Source organism: Lacerta agilis, chromosome 14 (assembly GCF_009819535.1).
Source record: "Lacerta agilis isolate rLacAgi1 chromosome 14, rLacAgi1.pri, whole genome shotgun sequence".
Lineage (NCBI taxonomy): Eukaryota > Metazoa > Chordata > Lepidosauria > Squamata > Lacertidae > Lacerta > Lacerta agilis.
The window spans coordinates 21,015,110-21,039,068 of NC_046325.1; the positions used below are offsets into that span (position 1 = coordinate 21,015,110).

The window sequence follows — 23,959 nt, forward strand, 5'->3', positions numbered from 1 at the left end:
TTGTGGTCAATTGTAACCACGGTTCAGGTATTGAATGTTACATTCAACCATTGTTCTAATAACTGTCAAGTGTACAGAGCCAGTGGAGGAGCAGCACTTAATACACGTCTCTCTGTCTTTGACTCCCACTTAAAATTGCCAGCTGCGTGGGCGACAGTTCTGGCCCTTCTCTGGCTCCACTCCAGGGCCACAGGCCAGAGAGGGATGAGTGGAAGCTACTGGAAGCTAAAGCTCTCGGCTGACTCCAGGCAACTGCAGGCGAGAGACTTATTTATTTGTTAATTTAATATATTTATATTCCACATTTATCCCAAATTGGGATTCCAGATGGCTAGCAACATTTCAAAACATATTATAAAATTCAGTGCAATAAGACAAACAGTGCCTTATAATGTTGGTGTTTTAGTTTGCTTAAAGAATAAAACAGAATTCCCTGGATGCTGGGATCAATTGGGGCATATACTCTTTCGTGATAGAGCCCCCAGCAGAGATTTAAAATTACAAAACATGCAACAAAGTTAAGTGTGAAAACATAGGCTTTTACACCTTTAAAATAGCCACTTCAAATTTTATTCCAAAGTTTCCCACTTTCCCTTAGCATAGAAAGAGACCACACGTTAAAATTTGTTTACTCACAAACTTTTCAAAGGTCAGATAGGATTCATGTGTTTTTCACATGAAAAATAGGTCAAAAGTGTTCAGTAACAATCTAGAGCTTTTAGCACTCATAAAAGGAGCCATGTGAGAGGTTTCGCACCTTTTGGGCTTATCCACGTTTACCTTTCCTCTGCTTTTCCCATGCATGGTCTGTGATTTAAAGCTCCTTGTCCCAGTGCTCTTTTCCTTTGCTCCGATTCAGCTTGAAAGAGCTGGTTTTCGAGGGGGGAAAGCCCCTCTGACATGGAGCGTCTGTCTGGAAAGAGTGGGGCAAAAGAAAAGTGTGGCTAAAGCCTGTCTAAAATAGGACTACTAATCCTCAGTTAGTGCTATGTAATACTGTACAGTACAGTAATTCAGTTCATATCCCACCTGTACCCAAAGATGCAATGGGAAAATAGTAAGGAATTTGTGGACCCTCCCTGGCTGGAGGCGGGAGTAACTGGAAGTGCCGCTGTATCCTGCTCAAGAAGGTTTACTTTCGCTTTAGCTCCGCTTTAGCCCCGCTGTTTGCAGAGCGAGGCGAGGAAGAAGGACGTCGATCGAGCTCTGCGGGCGCTTTGAGGTAAGAATAGAAAATAATTTACTGCGATTGATTTCTGAATGGGCTCGTCTCTACCGCATCCTCATAGCATCGCTCTCTCTCTTTCATGTAAACAAAAATTCAGATTATCTGGATCCCCGTTATTACCTTAAGTATTGGCGTCTGATCTGTTTGCGAGCAAAATCCCCCTTTGCTTCCCTCCACCTCCCCGCATCTTTGGTCCTTCTGGGTAGAAGTTCAACTCCACCCGCTCTTTCACCTTGGCGATCTGTATCTTATCAGCTTCTTGTGCCTTTTTTGCCTAACTATACCCTGCAATTTCCCTCTCCTACTATAAATTTTCCTTCCTGCAATCTTGAGAAAGTGGTTGGTAGGTCTGATCTCTCTCCTCTCATGGGCGTAACCGGGATTTATGTCGGGGCAGGGGGCAGAACCGCGCTATCTGCGACGTGATTGATCCGTCAGTTAAGTATTTTTGTTTTCAGTATTTGCTTGATTTGGTAAACAGATGCCCCCCCCCCCTTAGCTATGCCCATGTCCTCTCCCGTTTTATTTTCTAAAAGTGGGGGGGTTGGGCGGACAAATCTCCCTGGTAATCTTGTCCTAAAATTCTGCGTCCTAATTCCAGGACATGGTGAAGCTGCTTGCACATTTTCATTGCTGAGAAATGGGCACTCCGCATAAGCTCAGAGGTGCATTCTGTGATGCTGCTTCTGTGAAGAGATGTTTTGGGACCGTGAAGAACTCCAGGAGAGGAGTTTCCTGTGGTGCTTGCAGATGGCCCTACCATTAGGCAGAGTGAGGCAGGCAGCCCATGCAGATGGTTTTATGTGCCATAACAAGATAGCAAAAAAAAAAAAAAAAAAAAAAAAAAAAGGCCAGGGAGGGATTGCACCAATCTCTGTACAGTATCTGCTGTTTTCTCCCTTGGGAGCCCCAGGACATAGACTAGTAACACAGCTTGATGGAAAACAATGACAGTTATCTTTGTAAAAGCAATTGCTTAGCAATGTTGGGAAAACAGTATTATTTTAAATGGGAACAATATTTTCTACAAATAAGCAAGGGCCACCATTTCCATGAAATCAAAGGAAAATAAAATACAGGGTTGTTGTATGTACGGTTCCCCTCTAGTCAAAAATTAACCACTGTTTTCTGCAGTTGTGGTGAATCGCTGGGAAACCAACTCCTCCGCAAAGACTATTGTCGTTAGCCATGACTGTCTGTGGCCTTGTCACAAACTCTCAGGAACCTGGTAAGTTACCTGCATGCTGTTATTCAGCTAAGCGGGTGCAAACCACATACTGCTATAAATTTCCAGTATACAGCTTTCTTGTTTATGGTATGTAAATGTGTAGGTTTGGGGGTCCTAAATAACTGGCTGGCCTGGTAGTGGGAGCCAAGATGACTGGAGAGGGTTTCTCCAAAGTGTACACAGGGCCAGACATTGAGCCTTCCTTGTTCTCTCCTTGCCCCAGTGCCCTTGAAGAGCATCTCTGTGGATGTGGTGGTCCGAGGCTTTGTGGCTGACGTGGTGTCTGAGCTTCGCTACCAGAATGAGGAGAAGTCTCCAGTGGAGGTCGTGTTTGTCTTCCCTCTGGATGATGAAGCTGCCGTATATGCCTTTGAGGGCCTGATTGGTGGGACGCGGATTGAGGCCCAGATCCGAGAGAAGAAACAGGTATGGAAGGTCTGAGGAGAATAGGGGCCTTTGGCACAAGACTGGCCTAGTTTGAGAAGGGAGGCAGAGGCTTCCTCAGACAAATCTGCCTACAAGCAGATTTTGTGTCAAGAAGGTCACACGTTGTGTTTAGAAGAAAGAGTGCTAAACAGCATCCAGTTGGTGTAGTGGGCTTCTTGGCCTCCTCTGCAGCAGCCTGATATAATTTTCACTTCTGTGTATTAATTCCGATGTCACATTTTAGACACTACAGTGCTTATAAACAACTTTTACAAGGTAAAGTTGCAAAAGCATGAAAGCGATGATGATGATGATACCGATACCCTACCCATCGAGTAGGGTTTCCCCAGTCACTCTGGGCGGCTTCCAGCACATACAAAAATATAATAAAACATCAAACATTAAAAACTTCCCAATACAGGGCTGCCTTCAGAAGTCTTCTAAAAATTGTATACCGGTAGTTATTTATCTTCTCGACATTTGTTGGGAAGGCGTTCCACTGCTGAGAAGACCCTCTGCTTGCTTCCCTGTAACTTCCCTTCCCTTTGTGAGGGAACTGCCTGAAGGCCCTTGGAGGTGGACCTCAGTCTGAACGGTGGTGGAGGAAACTCCCCTTCAGGTCTACTGGGCTGGAGCCGAGTAGATAATCAATTGTTCAACAGCTGTTTTTAAAACGAGAAACCTTATTTGGCACCACACCTGCCTGTGTCCTTGCCTTCCTCACCCTGATGTCTTCTCTTCTCTTCACCACCCAATGCAGGCAGAGCAGGAATATGAGGATGCCTTGAGTGAAGGCCGGCAGGCTTTCCTGCTTGAAAGGGAAGCAAACACCAGTGACATTTTCACCTGCAGCCTGGGTAACCTCCCTCCCAATGGGGAGGCCACGCTGAAGCTCTCCTATGTCCAGGCTTTGGCTCCAGAGCCTGACGGGGCCATCCGCTTTGTCCTGCCCGCTGTCCTCAACCCCCGCTATGCACCTCAGGGTAAGCAACTGCACCCCCAAACACACTAACTAGCTCCACATACAAGCTTCTTGCAATGCTGCTTTGTTATCCCAAAGCTCTGTGGATTTGGAGCAACAGAAGCATTAATGTATGCTCCTTTGTGTATGTACAACCTTTACAGAGAAGAGCAAAATAGATTATTTACTCCCATCCTACCAAATTGCCCAGGAAGGACCTTTGGATTGGCTTTGTCCTACTTATCAGCTGACACAAATAAAATATTAAAAGAAACAGTTGCTAGATTCCTCTTTCCTGCTGGAAAGGCCCAGGAAGGTATTTTGTTACATTAACTCGATTGTAGAAGTGCTGTGTGTGTATGTTAGAAGTGGTGATGAAAGTGGAAGGGGGGTCGGTTGCATTTTTTGGTAAGGGTTTCTGGGAGATGGAGGGGGGCTGAAGCCATGTGAGCTGACATGAGGCAGCCTCTAGAAAGGACTCCAAGAGCAGGGCTGATTTCTCTTTGAATTGGCGGCTGCAGCAATGGAAGGAGCAGGACCCTCTTGGGATGTGAACGCTGGGATTCTCCTCCGTCCAGACTCAGGTTGTATTTATGAGTAAATAAAACCACATATCATAAAGACCCGACAGTCCCCACTGTGTCTCATTTCCAACAGGAAACACAAACCCTGGGTAATCGCATGGGGATTGGGGGTGGCGTGTAGTACATTACTGTTTCATGGTGCCTTCGCCTCCAACAGCCTAATTCCTCCTCCCACATGTGGTTGTGTTACAGTGTCTTCCTCCTCATGAGAGCTTGCCCAGTGTTCAATAACCATGGTGTGCTGGGTAGCTCAGTTGGTTAGAGCATGGTGCTGATAACGCCAAGGTTGCAGTTTCAATCCCCATGTGGAACAGCTGAGCATTCCCGCATTGCAGGGAGTTGGGTGAGATGATTCTCATGGTACTCTACAATTCTGTGTTTCTATGACTCTCTCGCTCTCTCATGTACAGGTTCAGAAGGGGGCAATGTCACCAAGAGCATACCACGACTGCCCAAGGGGCAGCTGCCCTACACTCTCAGCCTCAGTGCCACACTGGAGTCACCTTATGGCATCAACCGTGTGGAGTCCAAGTGCACCCTTGAGCCCTTGCGCTACACGGCAGAAGATCGTACGATTGCCCAGGTACAATGGTGAAAGGAACAGTTTCTGAAAAGGGGTGTATTTGTCCCCTTTCATTCTCCATTGGAAGTTGCACACATGTCCCGAAATCTGTGGTTAGGTCTAAAGGCCGACATAGACATACTATTTGCTTTCTTTGATAAATAAATAACTGGAAAGGGAAGAGTAAGATGGATTGGGGCCATGGCTTGGGAAGGGGAGCATTTGACTCTTGCAACCCCTAAAGCCCTGTTTGGAATCTCCCTCCCCATTCTTGCAGTTTGCAAGATGAGAGCTGTCCTTCCACTGTGAATAGCCACCAGGTTTTATTTTATTTTATTTTATTTTATTTTATTTTATTTTATTTTTATACTGCCCTATACCAAGAGGTATATTGGCCTTGCTTGGCTGGTTGAACGAATAAGGTGAAGGGGAGGGGGGCAAGCTGGATCTTGGCTTTGGTGTGGGAGAGGAGAGAGGCAGGATTTCTATTGAGACCACTGTTTGTTTGTTTGTATTTCACAGAATTTATATGCCACTGGGTTATAAAATAAAGATAAACACATACACTCAAAGCAGTTTGCAAAAGGGAAAGAAACAATAAAATTACCACTTAGCAAAGTTTTTTAAAAAACAGCTATTTAAAACATTTGAGAATAATTAAAACCAGGGATTTAAAAATTGATTAAAACATATGTCAGTACTCTCACTTCCGGCGAGCCCGCTATGGCTCCGAACCCTTCCCTCGTTCCCCCTGTAAAGGGGGAGCGGGGGTGAAGGGACCACGGAGCCGGGCTGTGGAGGCATGCCCCAACCGGTTCGGCGAAGCGGCGGCCGGCACTCGCGATGAGCGAGTTCGTTCTACCTGTCAAAAAGGAAAAAAAGAGGAAGCCCGTTGGCCGTGAGTACGTCTAATTTGGATTTATCACTGGTATTTGGCGCTCCGGGAGCTACTACGGAAAGGAAGCCTGTTTATCTCCCTTTGTGTGGAGTGAAAGTAACTGTTTCTGATGGCTGCTGTTGCAGTGTTGGATATAATGTTTCGGATTTTGACAAGTGAGACTGATAAGATCCCTTTTGAGGGACTCAGGTTGGTGGAAATATTTCTTCCTAAAGTGGAAAGAATGTAATCTTTTCGCCCTGACTCCAGGGAAAATGGCTGCGGAAATCTGTGGTGGAGATGGAAAAATACTGTGACTAAGCTGGGAAAATACTGAAATCTGATACCTTATACCAGTGTTTTTCAACCACTGTTCCGTGGCACACTAGTGTGCCGCGAGATGTTGCCTGGTGTGCCGTGGGAAAAATTGAAAAATTACTTTATATATAGTCAATATAGGCACAGAGTTAATTTTTTTTAACATTTTCTAATGGTGGTGTGCCTCATGATTTTTTTCATGAAACAAGTGTGCCTTTGCCCAAAAAAGGTTGAAAAACACTGCCTTATACCCACTTCTACCATGTTGGGTTTCGTTTTTAAGCTGGCCTTGGACTCTGGATTAACTCACGAACAAAGGACTATTCTTTTGAACTTAGAATTGCTGAACCAGAAACTAACTTTGCTGACCCAGGATGACAATCTATACATCACAAGAAAGACTGTTCAGAATATCACTAGAATGGAACAAAACCTTGGCAAGGAACTCAAGGGAATTATTGAAGTACATAGTACAATGCTCTGGCAACTTCGAGAAGATGGAAAATCCTGTTGGGATGAGGGACCCAGGATTAGAAGACGGCTTATATCCAATTCCTGGAGTGAGAGTCCAGGAATGATGGGGAAAAGATACATATATCTACAACTAGAAGACGAACGGAATTTTGAAGCGGAGATGCTGCAAGGTGAAGATTTGTGCACCCTGATGCTCCCTGCAAGGACTGTCATAGACTCTGTTTGGAACTGTGGCCTTACAAGGAAAGAGGACACTTTGAAAAAGGGTTTTGGCGTAAGATGGAGGAATGTTTGTGGGGAGACCCAGAGAAGGCACAGGAAAATGGTCAGAAAAGGGATAGGGTGAAATATAATAAATTAAATTAAAATTAGGATTTATTATGGTACCCTGAAGCCGGTGTGTTAAGATTTTAAGTTTATGAACTAGAGAAGAGATATCTGAATTTTTTGTTATTAACAGCAGTTTAAGTGAAAGAAGATGTATGATTTGGAATAAGAAGTAATTTGTTGTGTTTTGAAGTTATACTATTAATTAATATGAAGTTATATTTGGAATAGAGTTGATTTAAGCTAAGGAGTGATGAGTATTGATTTTTGAATGATTTCATTTTTGAGGAAAGAAGTTACTAAAGTAAATTAGAATTGGAACCAAAGGAGGGAAAACGGGGGAAGTCACCTAGTAAAGATTCGAACTAGAAAAGTTTTTTTTGTACAAACAAGAAGAAGAATTGTTGGTGTGTTTCATATATGTTTGATTATGTTTTGATTGTGGGGTTGGGTTTTGGTCTGTGTTTGTGTATGTGTTGTGTTGTTTTTTGATTTGTAAAAACCAATAAATTCTTTATAAAAAAAAATAAAACATATGTCAGTACTCTATATCCATGGATAGGCTTGCCTCTGCAGAAATGTTTTCAGCAGGGGCCCAAAAGCGTATGGTGAAGGAGCCTGCCTGATGTCAATACATAGGGAGTTCCAAAGTGTGGGTGCTACCCCACTAAAAGATGGATGGGGGGGTTTAAAAATCTCTTGCTACCCTGCAGCTTGAATATGACTCTTCGTCACCTTTGGCTATTGGTTTAAAAATAAAACCAGTCATGTAAAGCCAAACAGTAGTGTAAGGACGTTCAGTGGCTGTTCATGAGTAAAGCCAAAACGCAGGAACTTCTAAGCTAAGTTCTTTATTGTGCTCAAAATATGTACAGTGAGAGCTAAAAACACACGTCCATCCCTAACTGTGCAGATCCCAGGAACGACTACTTCCTGTTCCTTGTCCAGCAAAAGAAGCGTGGGATCCGAAGCCCACGCCTCCCTTCTCTGCGACCTTCCTCCCTCCTGCTTCTGAGCGTGGGAATCTGACCTTCCCCCCAGCTCTCCCCCCCCCCCGCGTTGAGGCTGCGTCGTCCCCCTGCCTCCACCCCTCCTTCCTGTTTCTGCTGGCCTCTCGCCACTTGAGGAATGCGAGGAGGAATTTTCGCTTTCAGTTCTCTCTTCGCTGGAAAACAACTTGGGAGGGTCTCGATACTTCAAATGCTCTTTCGCTTTCTCCAGCAGCGGCGAGGGGGGTTTCCTGACAAGTAGGGTTTGGTTTGGCCTCAGATCCTGTCCTTTTGATCAGTTATAATGCTGATATGCTTACTTTAAGGGCACATTTTAATAATAATGACTAACTGTGAGCTATTGAACCCAGTTCAATGTGTTTCTATTGGCGTACAAAGCCTGGGACCCAAGAGAGCTGCTCTCAGTATCTCAGGTTCTACATTTGGCAGGGGAGGTCCTGCAGTTGATCATTTATTCTGCTGCCTGTTATTGAATCAATTGGCACAACCTATAATTCTCCCATTTTGCACAGTTTTTGGAATAAATGGCCAAATTCCATAGCAACGCTTTCGAAAGTGTTGCGCACATAAACATCTTTGGGAGGATGAGGAACAGAGCTCCGCATTGAAGCTTTGCTGCTGCTTCTTCTAACCCCAAAGGTCTCCTTGGCTGAAGGGCACCAGTTTGACCAGGACGTGGAACTGCTGATATATTACAAGGACATTCAGAAGCCCAGCGCCCTCCTAGAGGCTGGGATGCCTGGGACTGCCCCAGGTGAGGAAAGCCTAGGGCAACAGAGGAAAAGGGGGCAGAAACACAAAGGGTACTGGGAGGTGAAGGGGTGCTGCCTTGGGTGAAAATGCCTAATGGATCTCCTTTCCTCCTGCATTGCACAGGCTCTCTGATGGGGGACCCAGCACTTCTGCTCACCCTGTACCCCAGTGTCCCTGCCCCAAAACCAGGCCAGAAAGCAACTGGAGAATTTCTCTTCCTGCTGGACCGCTCTGGAAGCATGGGTACCTGCACCGATCCGGACCCTTCTTCCCCAAGGCGGATTCAGAGTGCCAAGGTACCCTGTGTTTGGAAGAATAGGATGGAGTGGCCGAAAGGAGGGAAATGGAAGACTGCAGATAAATAGTTTCCCAGAAGGAGGCAGAGCCCATAATGTTGAAATGAACCCTAGAGGTTGGGCTGGGGCACCTAGGGTGACTCCTGCTTTTCTCTCCCCCCCCCCACCCCAACCCCACATTTCAGGAGACCCTGATTTTCTTGCTGAAGAGTCTCCCTCTGGGATGTTACTTCAACATCTATGGATTTGGATCGACCCATGACTCATTCTACCCGTGAGTGTCAAAAGAGTGTCCAGTGTTGTCAGACTCGTTACTTCTCTGCTCCTCCATTTGCGCCATAGTTGTATCACTGGCAACGTTTAACACAGGAATCTGAACACGCTTCTTGATCTTCAGGTGTTGCTGAACTACAGCTCCATAATCCCTGGCTCTTGGATCGTTGCCTGCTAGGGCTGTCGGGACTTGTAGTTCATCAACATCTGGAAGGCCAAAGGTTCCTCACCCTTGCTTTTATAGGTCAATGAAATGGAAGGGTTTTGAAAAGTTTCAAGAGATTTGACCCAAGGAGTTAGAAGATCTGTCCAAGCCAGAAGGGGTATTTTCACAAGTTAGCTTCCCAGCATCTCCCTGCAAGGCACATTCTGGACCCCTAAACATTTCTCACCTCCTCTTCCCCATTTGTTCTGCTGTTACCCTTCCCTCCTTGTTACCTGCACAGTAAACATAGCCTTTTTTCTATCCTTGATGTGGCCTGGCGCATTCTGAGCACTGAGTGATGAGAAGAAGAGGAGTTTGAATCTGAGTGGATGAGTTTTAGGGCAGCAATTAGACCATGTAACAAATAATACAAGGGTGGTCCTGGTGGAAACGTGGGATGTTGTGGGAGGTTTACAAAATAGACCGATGGGGAACTGGCTGAGCTTGGGAGGAAAATAGGTCCTTTGCCTCCTTGACTCTCCGAAACTCTCTACAGGCAGAGTGTAGAATACACCCAGGAGACCATGTCCAAGTCCCTCCAACGGGTGAAGGAGCTGCAAGCCGATCTGGGCGGCACAGAGATTCTGCGGCCACTGAAGGCCATTTACAGCCAGCCGTGCCGGGAAGGATATCCTCGCCAGGTATGAAGGGTAGGGTTTTTAGTGACCTGCAAAGAGTGGTGGAACAAACATGAAGTTGGTGTTTTTTGTGAAGGTTTTAAGTTATGTGCATTGTGCTTTTTCTACATAACGCCCTGGTATCCATGAGGATACAGAACAGTCTAAAATTATTTTGAACAAATAGAAAAATGTATAACCCCATGGAAGATACCTGGGTTGGGACCTCCCTTTGGAAGTGGGAAGGGGTGCGGTTATTGGGGCCAACCTTGTCTGTTTGCAGATGGACAGTGAATTGAATTCAATCCTTGCCTGCAAACGGGTGTCAAAGAAGAGAGGCCCCCCACATGTCAATCCCCTGCCATTTAAGTTAGCTTGCACAGTATGGAGGAATTAAGGAGTCAGTCTTCCACTCTCTCGCACACTTCATGCGATTGCACCACCACATCACTAGGATAGGCATTTTCCCCATTTATATGTGGGGTTTGAATCCAGTTGGGGCCTGCAAATGGACTTCAATGGAGGAACAGGATAGGTTTTGATACCTCTCTGTCCTCCCTCCCTCCCTTTCTAGCTCTTTGTGTTCACGGATGGAGAGGTGTCTAATACAGATGAGGTCATTGCTGAAGTTGGACGTCACAGCAGCTCCCACAGGTGAGGCAAGGGAGAGGGAAACCAGCTTCTCGCAGCTCTCTGCACCTGGCCTAGGTTCACCTCCTCTTTCCCTGACAGGTGCTTCTCCTTCGGCATTGGCGAAGGGGCCTCCACAGCCCTCATCAAAGGCATTGCCCGTGCGGCCGGAGGCAGTGCTGAATTCATCACAGGCAAGGAGCGCATGCAGGCCAAGGTGAGGCTCAGGAATTTTGCTTTCCTCCTCTTCTGGTCTCCACCAGTTTCTCCTGAGCTGTGGGTATACTGCCAGATGCCCCCTGCCTCTGGCAATCCATCGGAGCATGGAATCCCAGCTCTCCCAAGCAGCACATCCACTAAGTTTTGGAAAAGATCCATGAAACCTTAATACATAAGGACAGCATCCTCAGATTGATCATTTGGCTCACCCTTCTACACTTCTCCTGTCCCCAGCGGAGGGGCACAAGGGCTGTCAGGATATAGAGAGCTCCAGCGCCACTTTGACAGTAGTAGTACCAACTCCAGCTGGGATAGCGGGAAGTCTTCCAGTGGGGAGGAGAGGCTGCTGGGAAGCCAGGAGGAGAGGGGGCTTGGTGATGCATCAGAGACCCAGCACGCGCCCATCCCTGTGGGTGCGGATAGTGGTGTCCTGCTTCTGGTGTTAAACGCAAAGAGGGGAGGAGGAGATTTGGGATGCCGAAAATATTTTGTTGGTCAAGGACCCGGAAGAGGCCACTCCCAGATTCTGGAACGGATTCGAGCGGTCATGAACCTTGTGTAAATAAACTGGTGCAAAGGGAGGCGGAGTCCAGCCTCCTTACTCGCGAGGAACCACCACAGAGTTCTTACATCTCCTGAATTGCGTGTGGAAACTTTGCATTGCTAGTAGTGCCCAATAGCTAAGCTTTCTTTGTGGGACATTTTAAACCACTTTGCTGGAAAGAAACATTGGTTGCCTCCATGATTTCCTGGTTTATTGAGGATTCCTCCTCCTCTGTTTATAGGGAGGTTAGATGACGTTGCATCAAGCAAGGGTTATTTCACACTTTCCGGTGCATTTTCCAGTTGCTTCCCATTCTGCAGAAAGTCTTATCTTTTGGGGAGTAAGCTTCGGTTGCACAACCTGAATCTTCCAGTGTCCTGTGCAATCCTACCTGGGAAGTAGCGAGTCTGGAAGTGCCTATATTTGCATGTTTCTGCTTGACAGGGAAAAAAACTCAGTTTCTCATATCATCTCTCATCTCCTTATCAATTCCAGTCTTTTTTAGTGCCCCCTATGTGGCAGGGTCATTGTGTTGCTCAGAGTCTGCCCAGTGGGCTTCTAATCTATGTGGAGAAATCAAGATGGCATCTTCATCAGCTCCTCTCCTGACTTCTTTGCAAGCACTGGTCACACAGTTTCAAAACAGTCTCACATAGAAACTTATTTTTAGGCGATAGTTGAACAGGAACTTTGATACTGTATTCTCTTAAATGTCATTGCAAAATTCTTGCTTTCCCGTAGGCCCTGCAGTCTTTGAAGAAGGCCCTGCAGCCAGCGGTGACAGGGATCTCTCTGAGCTGGGACTTGCCTCCTGGTCTGAAGGCTGAGCTTGTGGGGTCAGGCCCACAAGTCATCTTCCAGGGGCAGCGCTGCCTCATTTATGCCCAGATCCGTGGGCAGCATCAGGTAAGTAATGACCACCAGGACCTTAACTACTGAATAATGCCTCTCTCCTATCCTAAATACCAAAACTTGACTTTATTTGTGGTTTTTAATGTCAGAATGTATTGTTCCGAAGGTTTCTTTCCCTTTCCCAGTTCTGATGCTTTCTCTTCTGCTGCAGTCTTCAGGCTCCACAGAAGGGACTGTTGTTCTTCAGTACCTGTTCCAAGACCAGACTTTCAAAGAAACGTTGGGGTTCTCACTTACTTCTCAGGAGACTGACAGGTAGTACTGTGACATTTTGTAAGTCTTTTCCCCCAACCTTGGACAAACGTGATATTATTTATTTATTTACAGGTAGAATTTGGAAGCCATTAAGTCATAATCCAGATTTTTGGATGACCTATATAGTCATATCTTTGTTTTCGAACAGCCTAGTTTTTGAACATTTTGACTCCTGAACTATCAAAACCCGGAAATGACTGTTAGGTTTTCGAACGTTCTTTTGGAAGCCGAACGTCTGACGGGGCTCCCGTGGCTTCTGATTGGCTGAAGGAGCTTCCTGCAACCCATCAGAAGCTGCGCTTTGGTTTTCGAACGTTTTGGAAGTCAAACGGATTCCATTCGACTTCTAAGGTATGACTGTATTAAGGGGTTTACATCATGCCAAGTGGTCCCTGCATTTATCTCCTCGCTCCCCCTTTTCCCCCAAACTGCAGGCTCCCTGTTCACCGTCTGGCAGCTCAGACCCTCCTGAAAGAACTGGAGGGCACTGGGGAGAAGGAAGAGGAAAAGCAGCGTCTGGCACTGGAGACGAGCCTGAGCTCTGGGGTGGTGTGCTCGCAGACGGCCTATGTGGGAGTGAACAAAGAGCTGGGCACAGCACTTCAAGGGCCTCTTGCCCACCGCAACATCCCCCTTGCATGTGAGTTCAAAGAGATATGTTTGGCAATGACCATGGTCACAGAGGGGATGTTGGATTGAATGCCATTGCATCTAGGACAGACTTTTTGGGTGACTTGGTTTTGGGTGACATCCAGTATCCCACTCCAATTGTGTGTATGTGTGTGTTTTCAAATCTGTTTCTGTCTAAATCTTTGCTTACTTCTGCAACGTTCCAGCTTGAACTTTCAGACCCAATTGGCATATTTCTGGCTCTTTTAGGAAAGTTCCATCAATATTAGCTATTCCATTAGGGAAGTGCCCCTGCCTGATTAATTGTGGGTTCTGGCAGGCTTTACACTGAAAATAAATACTTAAGGCAAAATATTTGATAAAAGATTGTTATAAAAGAACTAATATTGAACAATATTTTAATAATATACATGCAGAAGTGAATAGTGGGAGTTGAATGAGCACAAGCACATTTCAAATGGTTTTCAAGAATTCTAGGGAGTCAGAACTAACCTTTTATTTAAAAAATAATTCATCTATACAGTATCTTTGAGTTCTTCCAATGGAGAAGAGAAGAAGCCATGGTGATATGATGAGCTGAACCTTAATCCTAAGGCATCAGAAGCCTCCTAAAATGTTTTCCTCAGCTGTGCTCAAACAATTATAACCTTAAACTCATTAGCTTTGCTAATAGTGCCTAACTTGAAAAGGTATTTGATAAGTACTCCTTAACAATGGTGTTACTTAGGGGGGGTGGGAACTGAACTAAGAGTTCAGTGTTGAAAACTACCAGGGGTGTTGAGGTGAGAAGTTACCTATATCAAGCCATGTATCAAGAGTGAATATAACTTACATTTTCATTCTGTCGCAGTAGGTCTTCTAGATCTTCTAGGTCTTAGGCAACAATCCGATCATGAAGCAAAGTTTAATAACAAACTTAAGACCGCAAGAACTGACAAGTTTCATTTAACCTAGGTGAATGAATGAATGAATGAAACTTTACTTGCATCACCAGTCAGCCATAACAACAAAAAGCATTGCGATATACACAGACCAAATTAAAAGGTCCTGTCAAATAGAGGACCTTATTCTGATTGCCCCAGCTGGAAACCTTGCAGCCTTTGCAGTCATCTGCTCTTGAACCTAGGTGAAATAATGCTTTAGGTGCTAGAGCAGAGTGATACGTGGTCACAATATCAATGTATTTCCCTCGTATCAATGAGTTTCAATGGTCGCAACCCAAGAAAGCCAAGATGGTGCTTGGAGAAGGGTTTTCTATTACTTGTGCCCTTAATATTTAACATCTTGAGCAGGAGGAGAAGGGAGTAATCATCTGGGTCCAGGATGTGGCTTGTGCTTCCTTGAGAGATGGCTTGGCCCTAATCTCTCTGAAGGAAGCCATTGAGAAGACTTCTAAAGGAACTTCCTTCAGCCCTGCTGATGTGTTTATCAACCACTTAAAACTCTCTTCCCTTCTAAATCTCTCTCTCTCCCTCCCTCTCACCCTCCTGAAGTTGTTGGGCTACAACTTGTAAATGTGACAAGTGCTGACTGAGGCAGATGGGTGCTGGGTGGATGCTGGAGTCAACTTGCTCCCTGGCCAAGAAAGGACTATTTTTTTAAAAAATGGAGGTCCAGCCTTGGCTTCAAGTGCTGCAGTCCCAGGCAGATGTAGAATGGGGAGCAGCTAGCAAGGCAGCCATAGGAGCCAACTCCTAGGGGCTTTGGGGGAGGATTCACCCCATCCCAATAAAATATTTGAAGGGTCTGGACCCCTGCAAAGTTGATGGGCATTGCCATTGAAATTGTTTGTGTGCACAATGTCATACGATCGATTATGCAGGGTAGGGCTTACCTGGGTCCCCAAGTTAGCACCATTGAAGGCAGCAGTTCTTTTGCTTGTAGAGTCAATGGCTGCATACACACCATTTGTCTAAAGCACATTTCGCTCCAAAGAATCCTAGGACCTGTAACTTGTTCAAAATCTCATTCGATTTGTGTGTTTTTTCTTCTTTGGTCTTGTCCATGGTGGAATGTTACTAGGCTTTGCAGAATGTGCACCACCTCCACGCAGTAGATTTTCACCAAGGCTGAATGCGTGTCACAGCCCGATGGATTTCTCCCCGATGGATTCCTCCCCTCCTCCTCCTCCCATGCCACCTTATCTTGACATTGCTAAGTACCCAGGTAATAAAAACACTGCCACCATCTCAGATCTGTTCATGTTCTGCAAAGAAGAGTTAAAACACTAAATGCATTCATTTTGTACATAAGCCTTATCTGCAATACTTGTTCCCTTAACTCTTAATCATCTGGGTTAATTTGAGAAGTGGTTGGCCCTAATCTCTGTGAAGGAAGCCATTTAGAAGGCTCTTCTAAACTTTTATAAACCACTTTAAAACCTATTCCCTTCTAAATCACTCTCTCTGGCTCTCCATATGTTGTTGGGCTACAACTTGTACATGTGACCATTGCTGGGGCAGATGGAAGTTGGAGTCAAACCAATTGGGGAAGCCACTTCAAAAGGACTACTACCGGTAACTTACATTTTCATTCTGTCGCAGAAGGTCTTCCAGATCTTCTAGGTCTTAGGCAACAATCCGATCATGAAGCAAAGTTTAATAACAAACTTAAGACCGCAAGAACTGACAAGTTTCATTTAACTAGTCCTAGGTGAATGAATGAATGAATGAAACTTTACTTGCATCACCAGTCAGCCATAACAACAAAAAGCATTGCGATATACACAGAACAAATTAAAAGGTCCTGTCAAATAGAGGACCTTATTCTGATTGCCCCAGCTAGAAACCTTGCAGCCTTTGCAGTCATCTGCTCTTGAACCTAGGTGAAATACTGCTTTAGGTGCTAGAGCAGAGTGATACGTGGTCACAATATCAATGTATTTCCCTCGTATCAATGAGTTTCAATGGTCGCAACCCAAGAAAGCCAAGATGGTGCTTGGAGAAGGGTTTTCTATTACTTGTGCCCTTAATATTTAACATCTTGAGCAGGAGGAGAAGGGAGTAATCATCTGGGTCTAGGATGTGGCTTGTGCTTCCTTGAGAGATGGCTTGGCCCTAATCTCTCTGAAGGAAGCCATTGAGAAGACTTCTAAAGGAACTTCCTTCAGCCCTGCTGATGTGTTTATCAACCACTTAAAACTCTCTTCCCTTCTAAATCTCTCTCTCTCTCTCTCTCTCTCTCTGTCTCTCTCTCTCCCTCTCGCCCTCTGGATGTTGTTGGGCTACAACTTGTAAATGTGACAAGTGCTGACTGAGGCAGATGGATGCTGGAGTCAAACAAATTGGGAAAGCCTCTTGCTCCCTGGCCGAGAAAGGACTATTTTTTTTTTTTAAAAAAAAAAATGGAGGTCCAGCCTTGGCTTTGAGTGCTGCAGTCCCAGGCAGATGTAGAATGGGGAGCAGCTAGCAAGGCAACCATAGGAGCCAACTCCTAGGGGCTTTGGGGAATGATTCACCCCATCCCAATAAAATATTTGAAGGGTCTGGACCCCTGCAAAGTTGATGGGCATTGCCATTGAAATTGTTTGTGTGCACCATGTCATACGATCGATTATGCAGGGTAGGGCTTACCTGGGTCCCCCTAATATTTTATTCAAGTTAGCACCACTGAAGGCAGCAGTTCTTTTGCTTGTAGAGTCAATGGCTGCATACACACCATTTGTCTAAAGCACATTTGACTCCACAGAATCCTAGGACCTGTGACTTGTTCAAAATCTCATTAGTTTTGTGTGTTTTTTCTTCCTTGGTCCAGTCCGTGGTGGAATGGCACTAGGCTATGCACAATGTGCACCTCTACGCAGTAGACTTTCACCAAGGCCGAAGGTGTGTCGCAGCCCGATGGATTCCTCCTCTCCTCCTCCCATGCAAAATTATCTTAACATTGCTAAGTACCCAGGTAATAATAACACTGCCACCATCTCAAATCTGTTCATGTTCTACAAAGAAGAGTTAAAACATCAAATGCATTCATTTGGTACATAAGCCTTATCTGCAATACTTGTTCCCTTAACTCTTAATCATCTGGGTTAATTTGAGAAGTGGTTGGGCCTAATCTCTGTGAAGTAAGCCATTTAGAAGGCTCTTCTAACCTTTTATAAACCACTTAAAAACCTATTCCCTTCTAAATCACTCTCTCTGGCTCTCCATATGTTGTTGGGCTACAACTTGTACATGTGACCATTGCTGGGGCAGATGGAAGTTGGAGTCAAACCAATTGGGGAAGCCACTTCAAAAGGACTACTATAAAAAATGGAGGTCCAGCCTAGGCTTTGAGAGCGGCAGTCATAGGCAGGCATAGAATAGGGAGAAAACAGCAGGGCGGCAGCTCTTTGCTGTAGAGTCAATGGCTGCCTAAACACCACTTATCTAAAGCACATTTGCCACCAAATAATCCTGGGACCTATAGTTTATTCAAAATCACAATAGATTTCTGTGTCTCCCCCCACCAACCCACCCAGATCAAGCTAGTGGTGCAAGAGCAATCAAGTGCGAACGAGCTGTACCAAAGAAAATCATGTGTTGCTTTCTAAGGCAGTCACCACCACCTCCTCCTCCTGCCATTCACAATTCTCCCTCTGCTAAGTCCTCAGGTAATGAAAACACTGCCACAATCTTGAATCTGTTCGTATTTTGCATAGAAGAGTTAAAACACTGAATGCATTCATTTTGTACATAGGTCTTACTTGCAGTAAGTCTGTAACTGAAATAATGTGAATGGGATATTGAATTGCATGCTTGGCTTGAGTTGCAATTCTCCTTTTTTTGATTTTTTTTATTTTAATATCACCAGTCAACAGTACAGTATAACAAAACTGTCATGGCAACCCTTGCCTTTTTGCTGTTGCTTTGAGTAACAGCCGGCTCAAGTTTCGGGCTTCAAAAGCATTTATTTAGACCTTGCTAATTACAGTGTAATAAATCATGTCTACTCCCTCTGCGGCAAATATCCTAACTGCTGTCTTCTTCGCGCGCTTTCCAGCATAGGAATTTTCGGGTCGCTCTGAAATGACGTGTGTATTTCCTTTTTCCCCTCTGGCTCCCCTCCCCCTGTCTATTACTGACGTAAGTACTTTCTCTTTCTTCCGGTGATGTCTGCAGGAGGGGGCTGTTTGACGAGGATGTATCTGTTGTGATTATTTGTCCCGGCTCTCTATATCCAGCCTCCTCCCCCTGACTGTCTGCTTTCCAACTTTCTCTCCCTGTTCTTTCTCCCACGCTCCCTTCCCGAGCCATGCTTGGCTCCGTGACAAAAACAAACAACATAGGCTACATAAAACATTTCTATACATAAGAAATTCCTTCCACCTATTATGACTTCGTCTCTCCGTCATGGGTTCCAAGTTTTCTTTATCAACTGCATATTATTTATTACCTAACTTCAGTTTATCCAAAATATCTATGATTTGCATAACTTTGCAGGAGTCATTCAAAACATGCCAAAGATTTCATATGATTACAATGTTCTTTTAAGTATAACCTTATTTATCCCGTTCTCTACTGAACTGGCAAAAATGACAAGGAGAATTCGGAATCAATCTGAGTTGCACTTGTCAGTTCTTCTGATTGGGAGAGGGAGGCAGAAAGGGAAGTTGATTGAGGGGAAAATAGTAAGAGACCAAAGCGGGCATGAATCCTAGGCAAGTCCCTCCCCCAATTATGCAGTGTTATTCAACCCCTTACATATTTCCAATCAGGTAGCAGGTACCAGCAATTCAACTTTCAGGGTGTGTGGTATTGGTTTTTGAACCCTGTGAGGTCTAGAAGCTTGCACTTCAAAACAGAACTTTAAACCTCTTGAAGGTGCCATGTCAGTACCGGTGCTCACACGAAAACCAGGGAACAGGACTATGCTGCTGACCCCTTCCTCAGATGCCCATTGCTTTATAGCATGTACACCTAGAAACACAATGTTTAAGCTGCTGCTTCTGCCTGGGCTCCCATCCTGAACATGTGGAAGCCTCCTTTGTAAGAAGCTACTCATGCATAGGCTCAGTCAGCGTAAATGTCTGTTCCGGTGCAGTACAACCTCACCCACCATGTGTGATGAATTCATGCAGGAGGCTTCTCTGCCAGGAGTGGGAGAGCAAGTGAACTACAAGCCCATTGCCTTAATTGTGGTCCTGTGTAAATTGGCAGGGATAAGCTTGTGCTACAAGCACTTTTCTCAGTAACCTTGAGCTTTAAGTTTGATGGGCACACTGTGAGGCTGCCCTTACTACAGAGCTGAGAAGCCTTGGCTGGTGCAGAGTGCCACATCCCATCTCCTGATTGAAACTAGACATAACAAAAACATAATGCACTGCAGCTGCACTGGTTCCTGCAAGTAAACCAGGCCCAGGTATTTGACCCATCAAGCCCTTACGAACTGCACTTGTGTGTCAGACCAAAAGTGTCAGCATTTTCCCTTCTGCAAAACTGGCAAGCAGAGTTTAAATTGCAATCACTCCCCCTTTTCCTTTGTTTCCTTGCATCAGCTATTCAGGGCAGATTCCATTCAGCTGACACAACTATATACTGGTAGCTAGCTAATTCCTACATGGATTTGGGTCTTTATTGTTGTTTTTAAACTAATTTGGGGGGGAGGGGAGGGGAATACTTTGGAAGAACTCACTACAGGAACTGACAATTCCAGAATCAAATAGTATGAAAATACAGGAAGGGGGACTCTGTGACCTGACAGAAGATGTTGGGTTCCAACCCCCATCAGCCCCAGATAACATTCCTAAAGGACAGGGATGATGGGAGCTGTAGTTTTTCTGGTTTGCTGGTTCAGCAATTTAATTAATTTATATTTTATAATCCACACAGTCATAAGATATATGAAGGCAGCTTACAACATACTAAACATAATAAAATCAGTGTTTAAAATGTCCATAAACCATAACGAAAAACATCAACAAAACTTCATTAGATACTGGTTTGTTTAAACAAAGAGATTCATACGTGAAGACTTGTCTGAACGCTACAGTTAACAGAAGATATTTGTTATTTATCGCTTCTCGGCCTTTTGGCTAAGATCAAGTGTAACAGAAGATATCTAAAAATAAGGCAGGGATGGTCCGTTCCAAACCGGGAGGGAGCCCTATGGGGCAGAGCATGCAATGCTGAAGGCCCAGTCTCTATGGAAGCCCAACCAAACCTCAGGGGCATGGGGAACCACCAGAAATGTCTCTTCAGAGGATCTCGGTGATCAAGGTGGAGCATATTTAGAAGTACCACTCTTTGTATCATCATGCCTGTCTATTGAGAGCTTTGGAAATTCTAGCTAATAGTGTAGATGGGAGAGTTCTGAATGTGGTGTGGAGGCTGCAAGCTGCCTTAATTTATCTTATTTTTATTGTCCCTTGTAGAGCCCACTCCCAAGGAAAAGGAATCACCTCTCTTGAGCTTGGTGTCTCTGCAAAATGCTAATGGCTCTTGGCCACTTGATTCTGGTCTGGCCAACATCCTAGGCCTGAGTGAGGCTGAGATCTCAAGCAAATCACCTGCCCAGGTAAGGTCTGTGGCACTGTCCATTGTAATAAAAGCTCTGTTAAAATGATTGTTGGAAGCAATCAATTAAAAACTTCTCTGGCATCGGAGTTCCTTCTGTGGGTATTTTTCTACTGTGGCCATGTTTTATGTTTTCATCTTGAGAGAGGGAGAGGGAGAAAGTAGATCTGCAAAAGCAGGTGGTTCATCTGATTCATGGGTTTATTTTCCAGATTGTGGCTAAGCTGTAACCAGGTACTGAAAGGTCACACTCAGCCGTTGTTTTGTTTTCCTTTAAGAACTGTCAAATGTAATTTCTGTACAGAGCCAGTGAGGGAGCAGGGCTCAGTGCATGTCTTGTCTTTTGACTCCTGCTCCATATTGCCAGGTGACCCCAGATGCATGGGCGACTGTGCTGGCCCTTCTCTGGCTCCACTCCAGGGCCACAGGCCAGAGGGATGAATGGGAATTACTGGAATATAAAGCTCTCATCTGGCTCCAGGCGACTGCAGGTGAAAAACTTGTTTGTTTAATGTATTTATACCCTTTTTTTTTACTCCCAGACTGGGATAGAAGGTGGCTTATATTTCAAAACACTTTAAAACACAGAGCAATAAAACAAAAATAATTATAATGCATTAAAAATGCCTTTGATTTTTTTTAATAAGAATTTATTGGATTTTCAAAAATGCCTTTGAAACCACCATGGAAGTTCAGCTTGTCCTAACCAGCCCATTATTCCACATCACCTGCACCTTAATTTTCAAAGACCTTTCTGAATAAAGATAACAAAAGAGGGAGCTAGTCTAACTTCTCTTGGAAGGGAATTGCACGATATGCTTATTGTGCTTTTGTTTATTTAGAGCATTTGTACTCCACTTTTCAGTGAAGAGTGACTGTATATAAGTCACTCTTCAGCGCAACTTAAATACAGTCAGCTAAAGCGAGACAGTTCTTACCTGCAGGCTTGCAATATTAAAAGAACAACAACACAAGGGCGAAAGGGACAGGGAGAGAAAAAAGGGAAGGAATCAAACTCTGGCACCATTTCCGAAACTGTTGTTCTGATAATGATTGGTTTCCCCTTCCAGGCCTTTGAAAAAAAATATGTTGGAGCACACCCAGACTTCACTTAAAAAAAAAAAAAATGAGTAAAAGATGGAATGAACAGCAGCCTTCTGTCTTCCTCCCCAATTGCACATAGATGGAGTGATTTGTTATTGGCCCTGGAAAAAGAGTTGGGAACAGGCTGAAAAGTGATATTTGGTACTGGTAGATTCTAACTTTGCCTCTTTGTTTGTCTACAGGGTCTCAGCTGGCTGAGTGTGTGAAGGCTGGCAATGAGATGCTGGGCAGCAGCGTGAGCCCAGAGGCTTTGGGGGTCTGAGTTTGGCTCTGTAGCCTTGTGCTTTTTAAAACAGGAGTTTCTGCTCCACTCTTCTTTTCTCCTGCTGCCAAAGTATAGCTGGCTGCCTTCTCATAAGGCTCTTGTCAGTCCCTGAGCTGTGCAGTTCCTTCTGATTCCTCTGTGTCTTCACTGCAAGAAGTGCTGGAGTTTCCTCTCATATGGAGATGCCTTATATTGGTCTGGTGTGCTTTAAGCCAGCACTCTGTGCTAGTGAGGGGCGGGGAGCACTTGTGTGTGTTTTTGAAAAAGCCACTGAAAGGAATTACAAACTGCAAAATAAACAAATCACTCGGTACTTAAATGAAACTTTATTACAAATCAGGTTTAGCCACTTTTCTGCTTTAACCTGAAACCCAAATCACTATCAAAATTTTGAACACAATCTGTTCTCTATACCAGGCATAGGCAACCTCGGCCTGCCAGATGTTTTGGGACCACAGCTCCCATGGTCCCTAGCTAACAGGACTAGTGGTCAGGGATTATGGGAATTGTAGTCCCAAAACATCTGGCGGGCCAAGGTTGCCTATGCCTGCTCTATAGTGTTTGTTCCAGCAGATTAAAACAATAGTTTATAATCCACCTACATCCAAATGCATGCTGTCAGCAGAAAAGGGGAGCAAATATTTTGACAGTTAATATTGGACAGGTGGGTACTATTAGTGGAAAGCCACATTTCTCTTCAGTGTTCGACCTTAAAAAGCTCAGATGGATAAAAGCATTTACAGCTCTGCAGTTCCAGTCTATGCACTCTGCCAAAGCTGAAGGATGATGTGGCGTTTGCCCGTTCTTTTGGAAATGTCTGTAGGGGGGAGAGAAAGGGTTAATAGGCAGACCAGTAGAAAAGCCCAGAGGCGGAGCCTACCTGTTTTTAAAAGGCTTAGCCAGAGGTTTAGACAGTTAGGGAAAAAGCAGTTGGAAGACAGTTGGAAATAGAGAGAGAATTGGTTTGGTTGGTTTCTTGTGGGTGGGAGGCATAGGAGCCGGAGTGAGTTAGAGACAGAGAGAAGACACAGAGAGAGAGAGTGAATTGGATTACAGTGTTTCAAAGTATTGAAAACTTGTTTGCATTCACAATAAACTGGAATCTTTGTTAATACGTTACAACCTGACTGAGTCTGAATATATTACCGGGGAAACCTGGTTGGTGGCAGTGGAAGAGCTAAGCCGTGGTGGTGCAGGGTCAGTAGTCGGTGGAACCCCCACCCGATGGACCAGAATGTGGTCTAAACCCCCCCCCTTTAAATCCATATCAACAAAAAGAAGAGAACTCACCCTAAAACTAACCTGCAGGTGGTATCTAACGCCAAGAAAATTAGCGCTAATACGCCCAGGAACCTCACCTAACTGCTGGAGAGGGTGCACCTCCACAGGCACATACTTCCACATGTGGTGTGAAGGCCCCAAAATCCAACCATTCTGGACAACAACCATACGAGAAATATGTAAAATAACCATGTGTTAGAAACCACCCCAGAATTGGTCTTACTAAACATCTTCCAAGACAATAATGCCCACCTACAACACAAAGAACTCATAATTCATCTACTCTCAGCAGCCAGAAACAACATAACCAGACACTGGAAAGACCTGTCAGTAGTAAACATGGTACCAAGTAGCATGGGAAACAGCCCTACTAGAAAAACTAACCAGTAAACTGGAACTGACACGGGAACAAACAGAAGAAGACACCTTCACCCCGGTATGGTTCCCCTTCATCACACACACAGCCCAACAAGACAATGACAAAAAT

General features: G+C 44.8%; 1 protein-coding gene across 3 annotated transcripts; it reads left to right on the top strand.

Moving 5' to 3' along the window:
• Window positions 1-1,151: 1,151 nt before the first annotated feature.
• Window positions 1,152-22,426, top strand: LOC117058161 (von Willebrand factor A domain-containing protein 5A-like). 3 transcript variants are annotated; one of them, XM_033169129.1, is made up of 20 exons: window positions 1,152-1,222; window positions 2,363-2,456; window positions 2,680-2,882; window positions 3,643-3,865; window positions 4,838-5,010; window positions 8,635-8,749; window positions 8,872-9,044; window positions 9,230-9,318; window positions 10,019-10,163; window positions 10,714-10,793; window positions 10,872-10,986; window positions 12,274-12,438; window positions 12,596-12,699; window positions 13,134-13,339; window positions 15,352-15,495; window positions 17,083-17,226; window positions 17,789-17,920; window positions 20,681-20,823; window positions 21,190-21,313; window positions 22,109-22,426. In XM_033169129.1, exons 2-20 carry the CDS (start codon window positions 2,417-2,419, stop codon window positions 22,186-22,188), a joined length of 2,598 nt encoding a protein of 865 aa, XP_033025020.1. In that variant the 5' UTR covers window positions 1,152-1,222; window positions 2,363-2,416; the 3' UTR covers window positions 22,189-22,426. The 3 variants fall into 3 exon arrangements, with proteins under 3 accessions (XP_033025020.1, XP_033025021.1, XP_033025022.1); XM_033169130.1 differs by lacking the exon at window positions 15,352-15,495; XM_033169131.1 differs by lacking the exons at window positions 15,352-15,495; window positions 17,083-17,226.
• The last annotated feature ends 1,533 nt before the right edge of the window (window positions 22,427-23,959 follow it).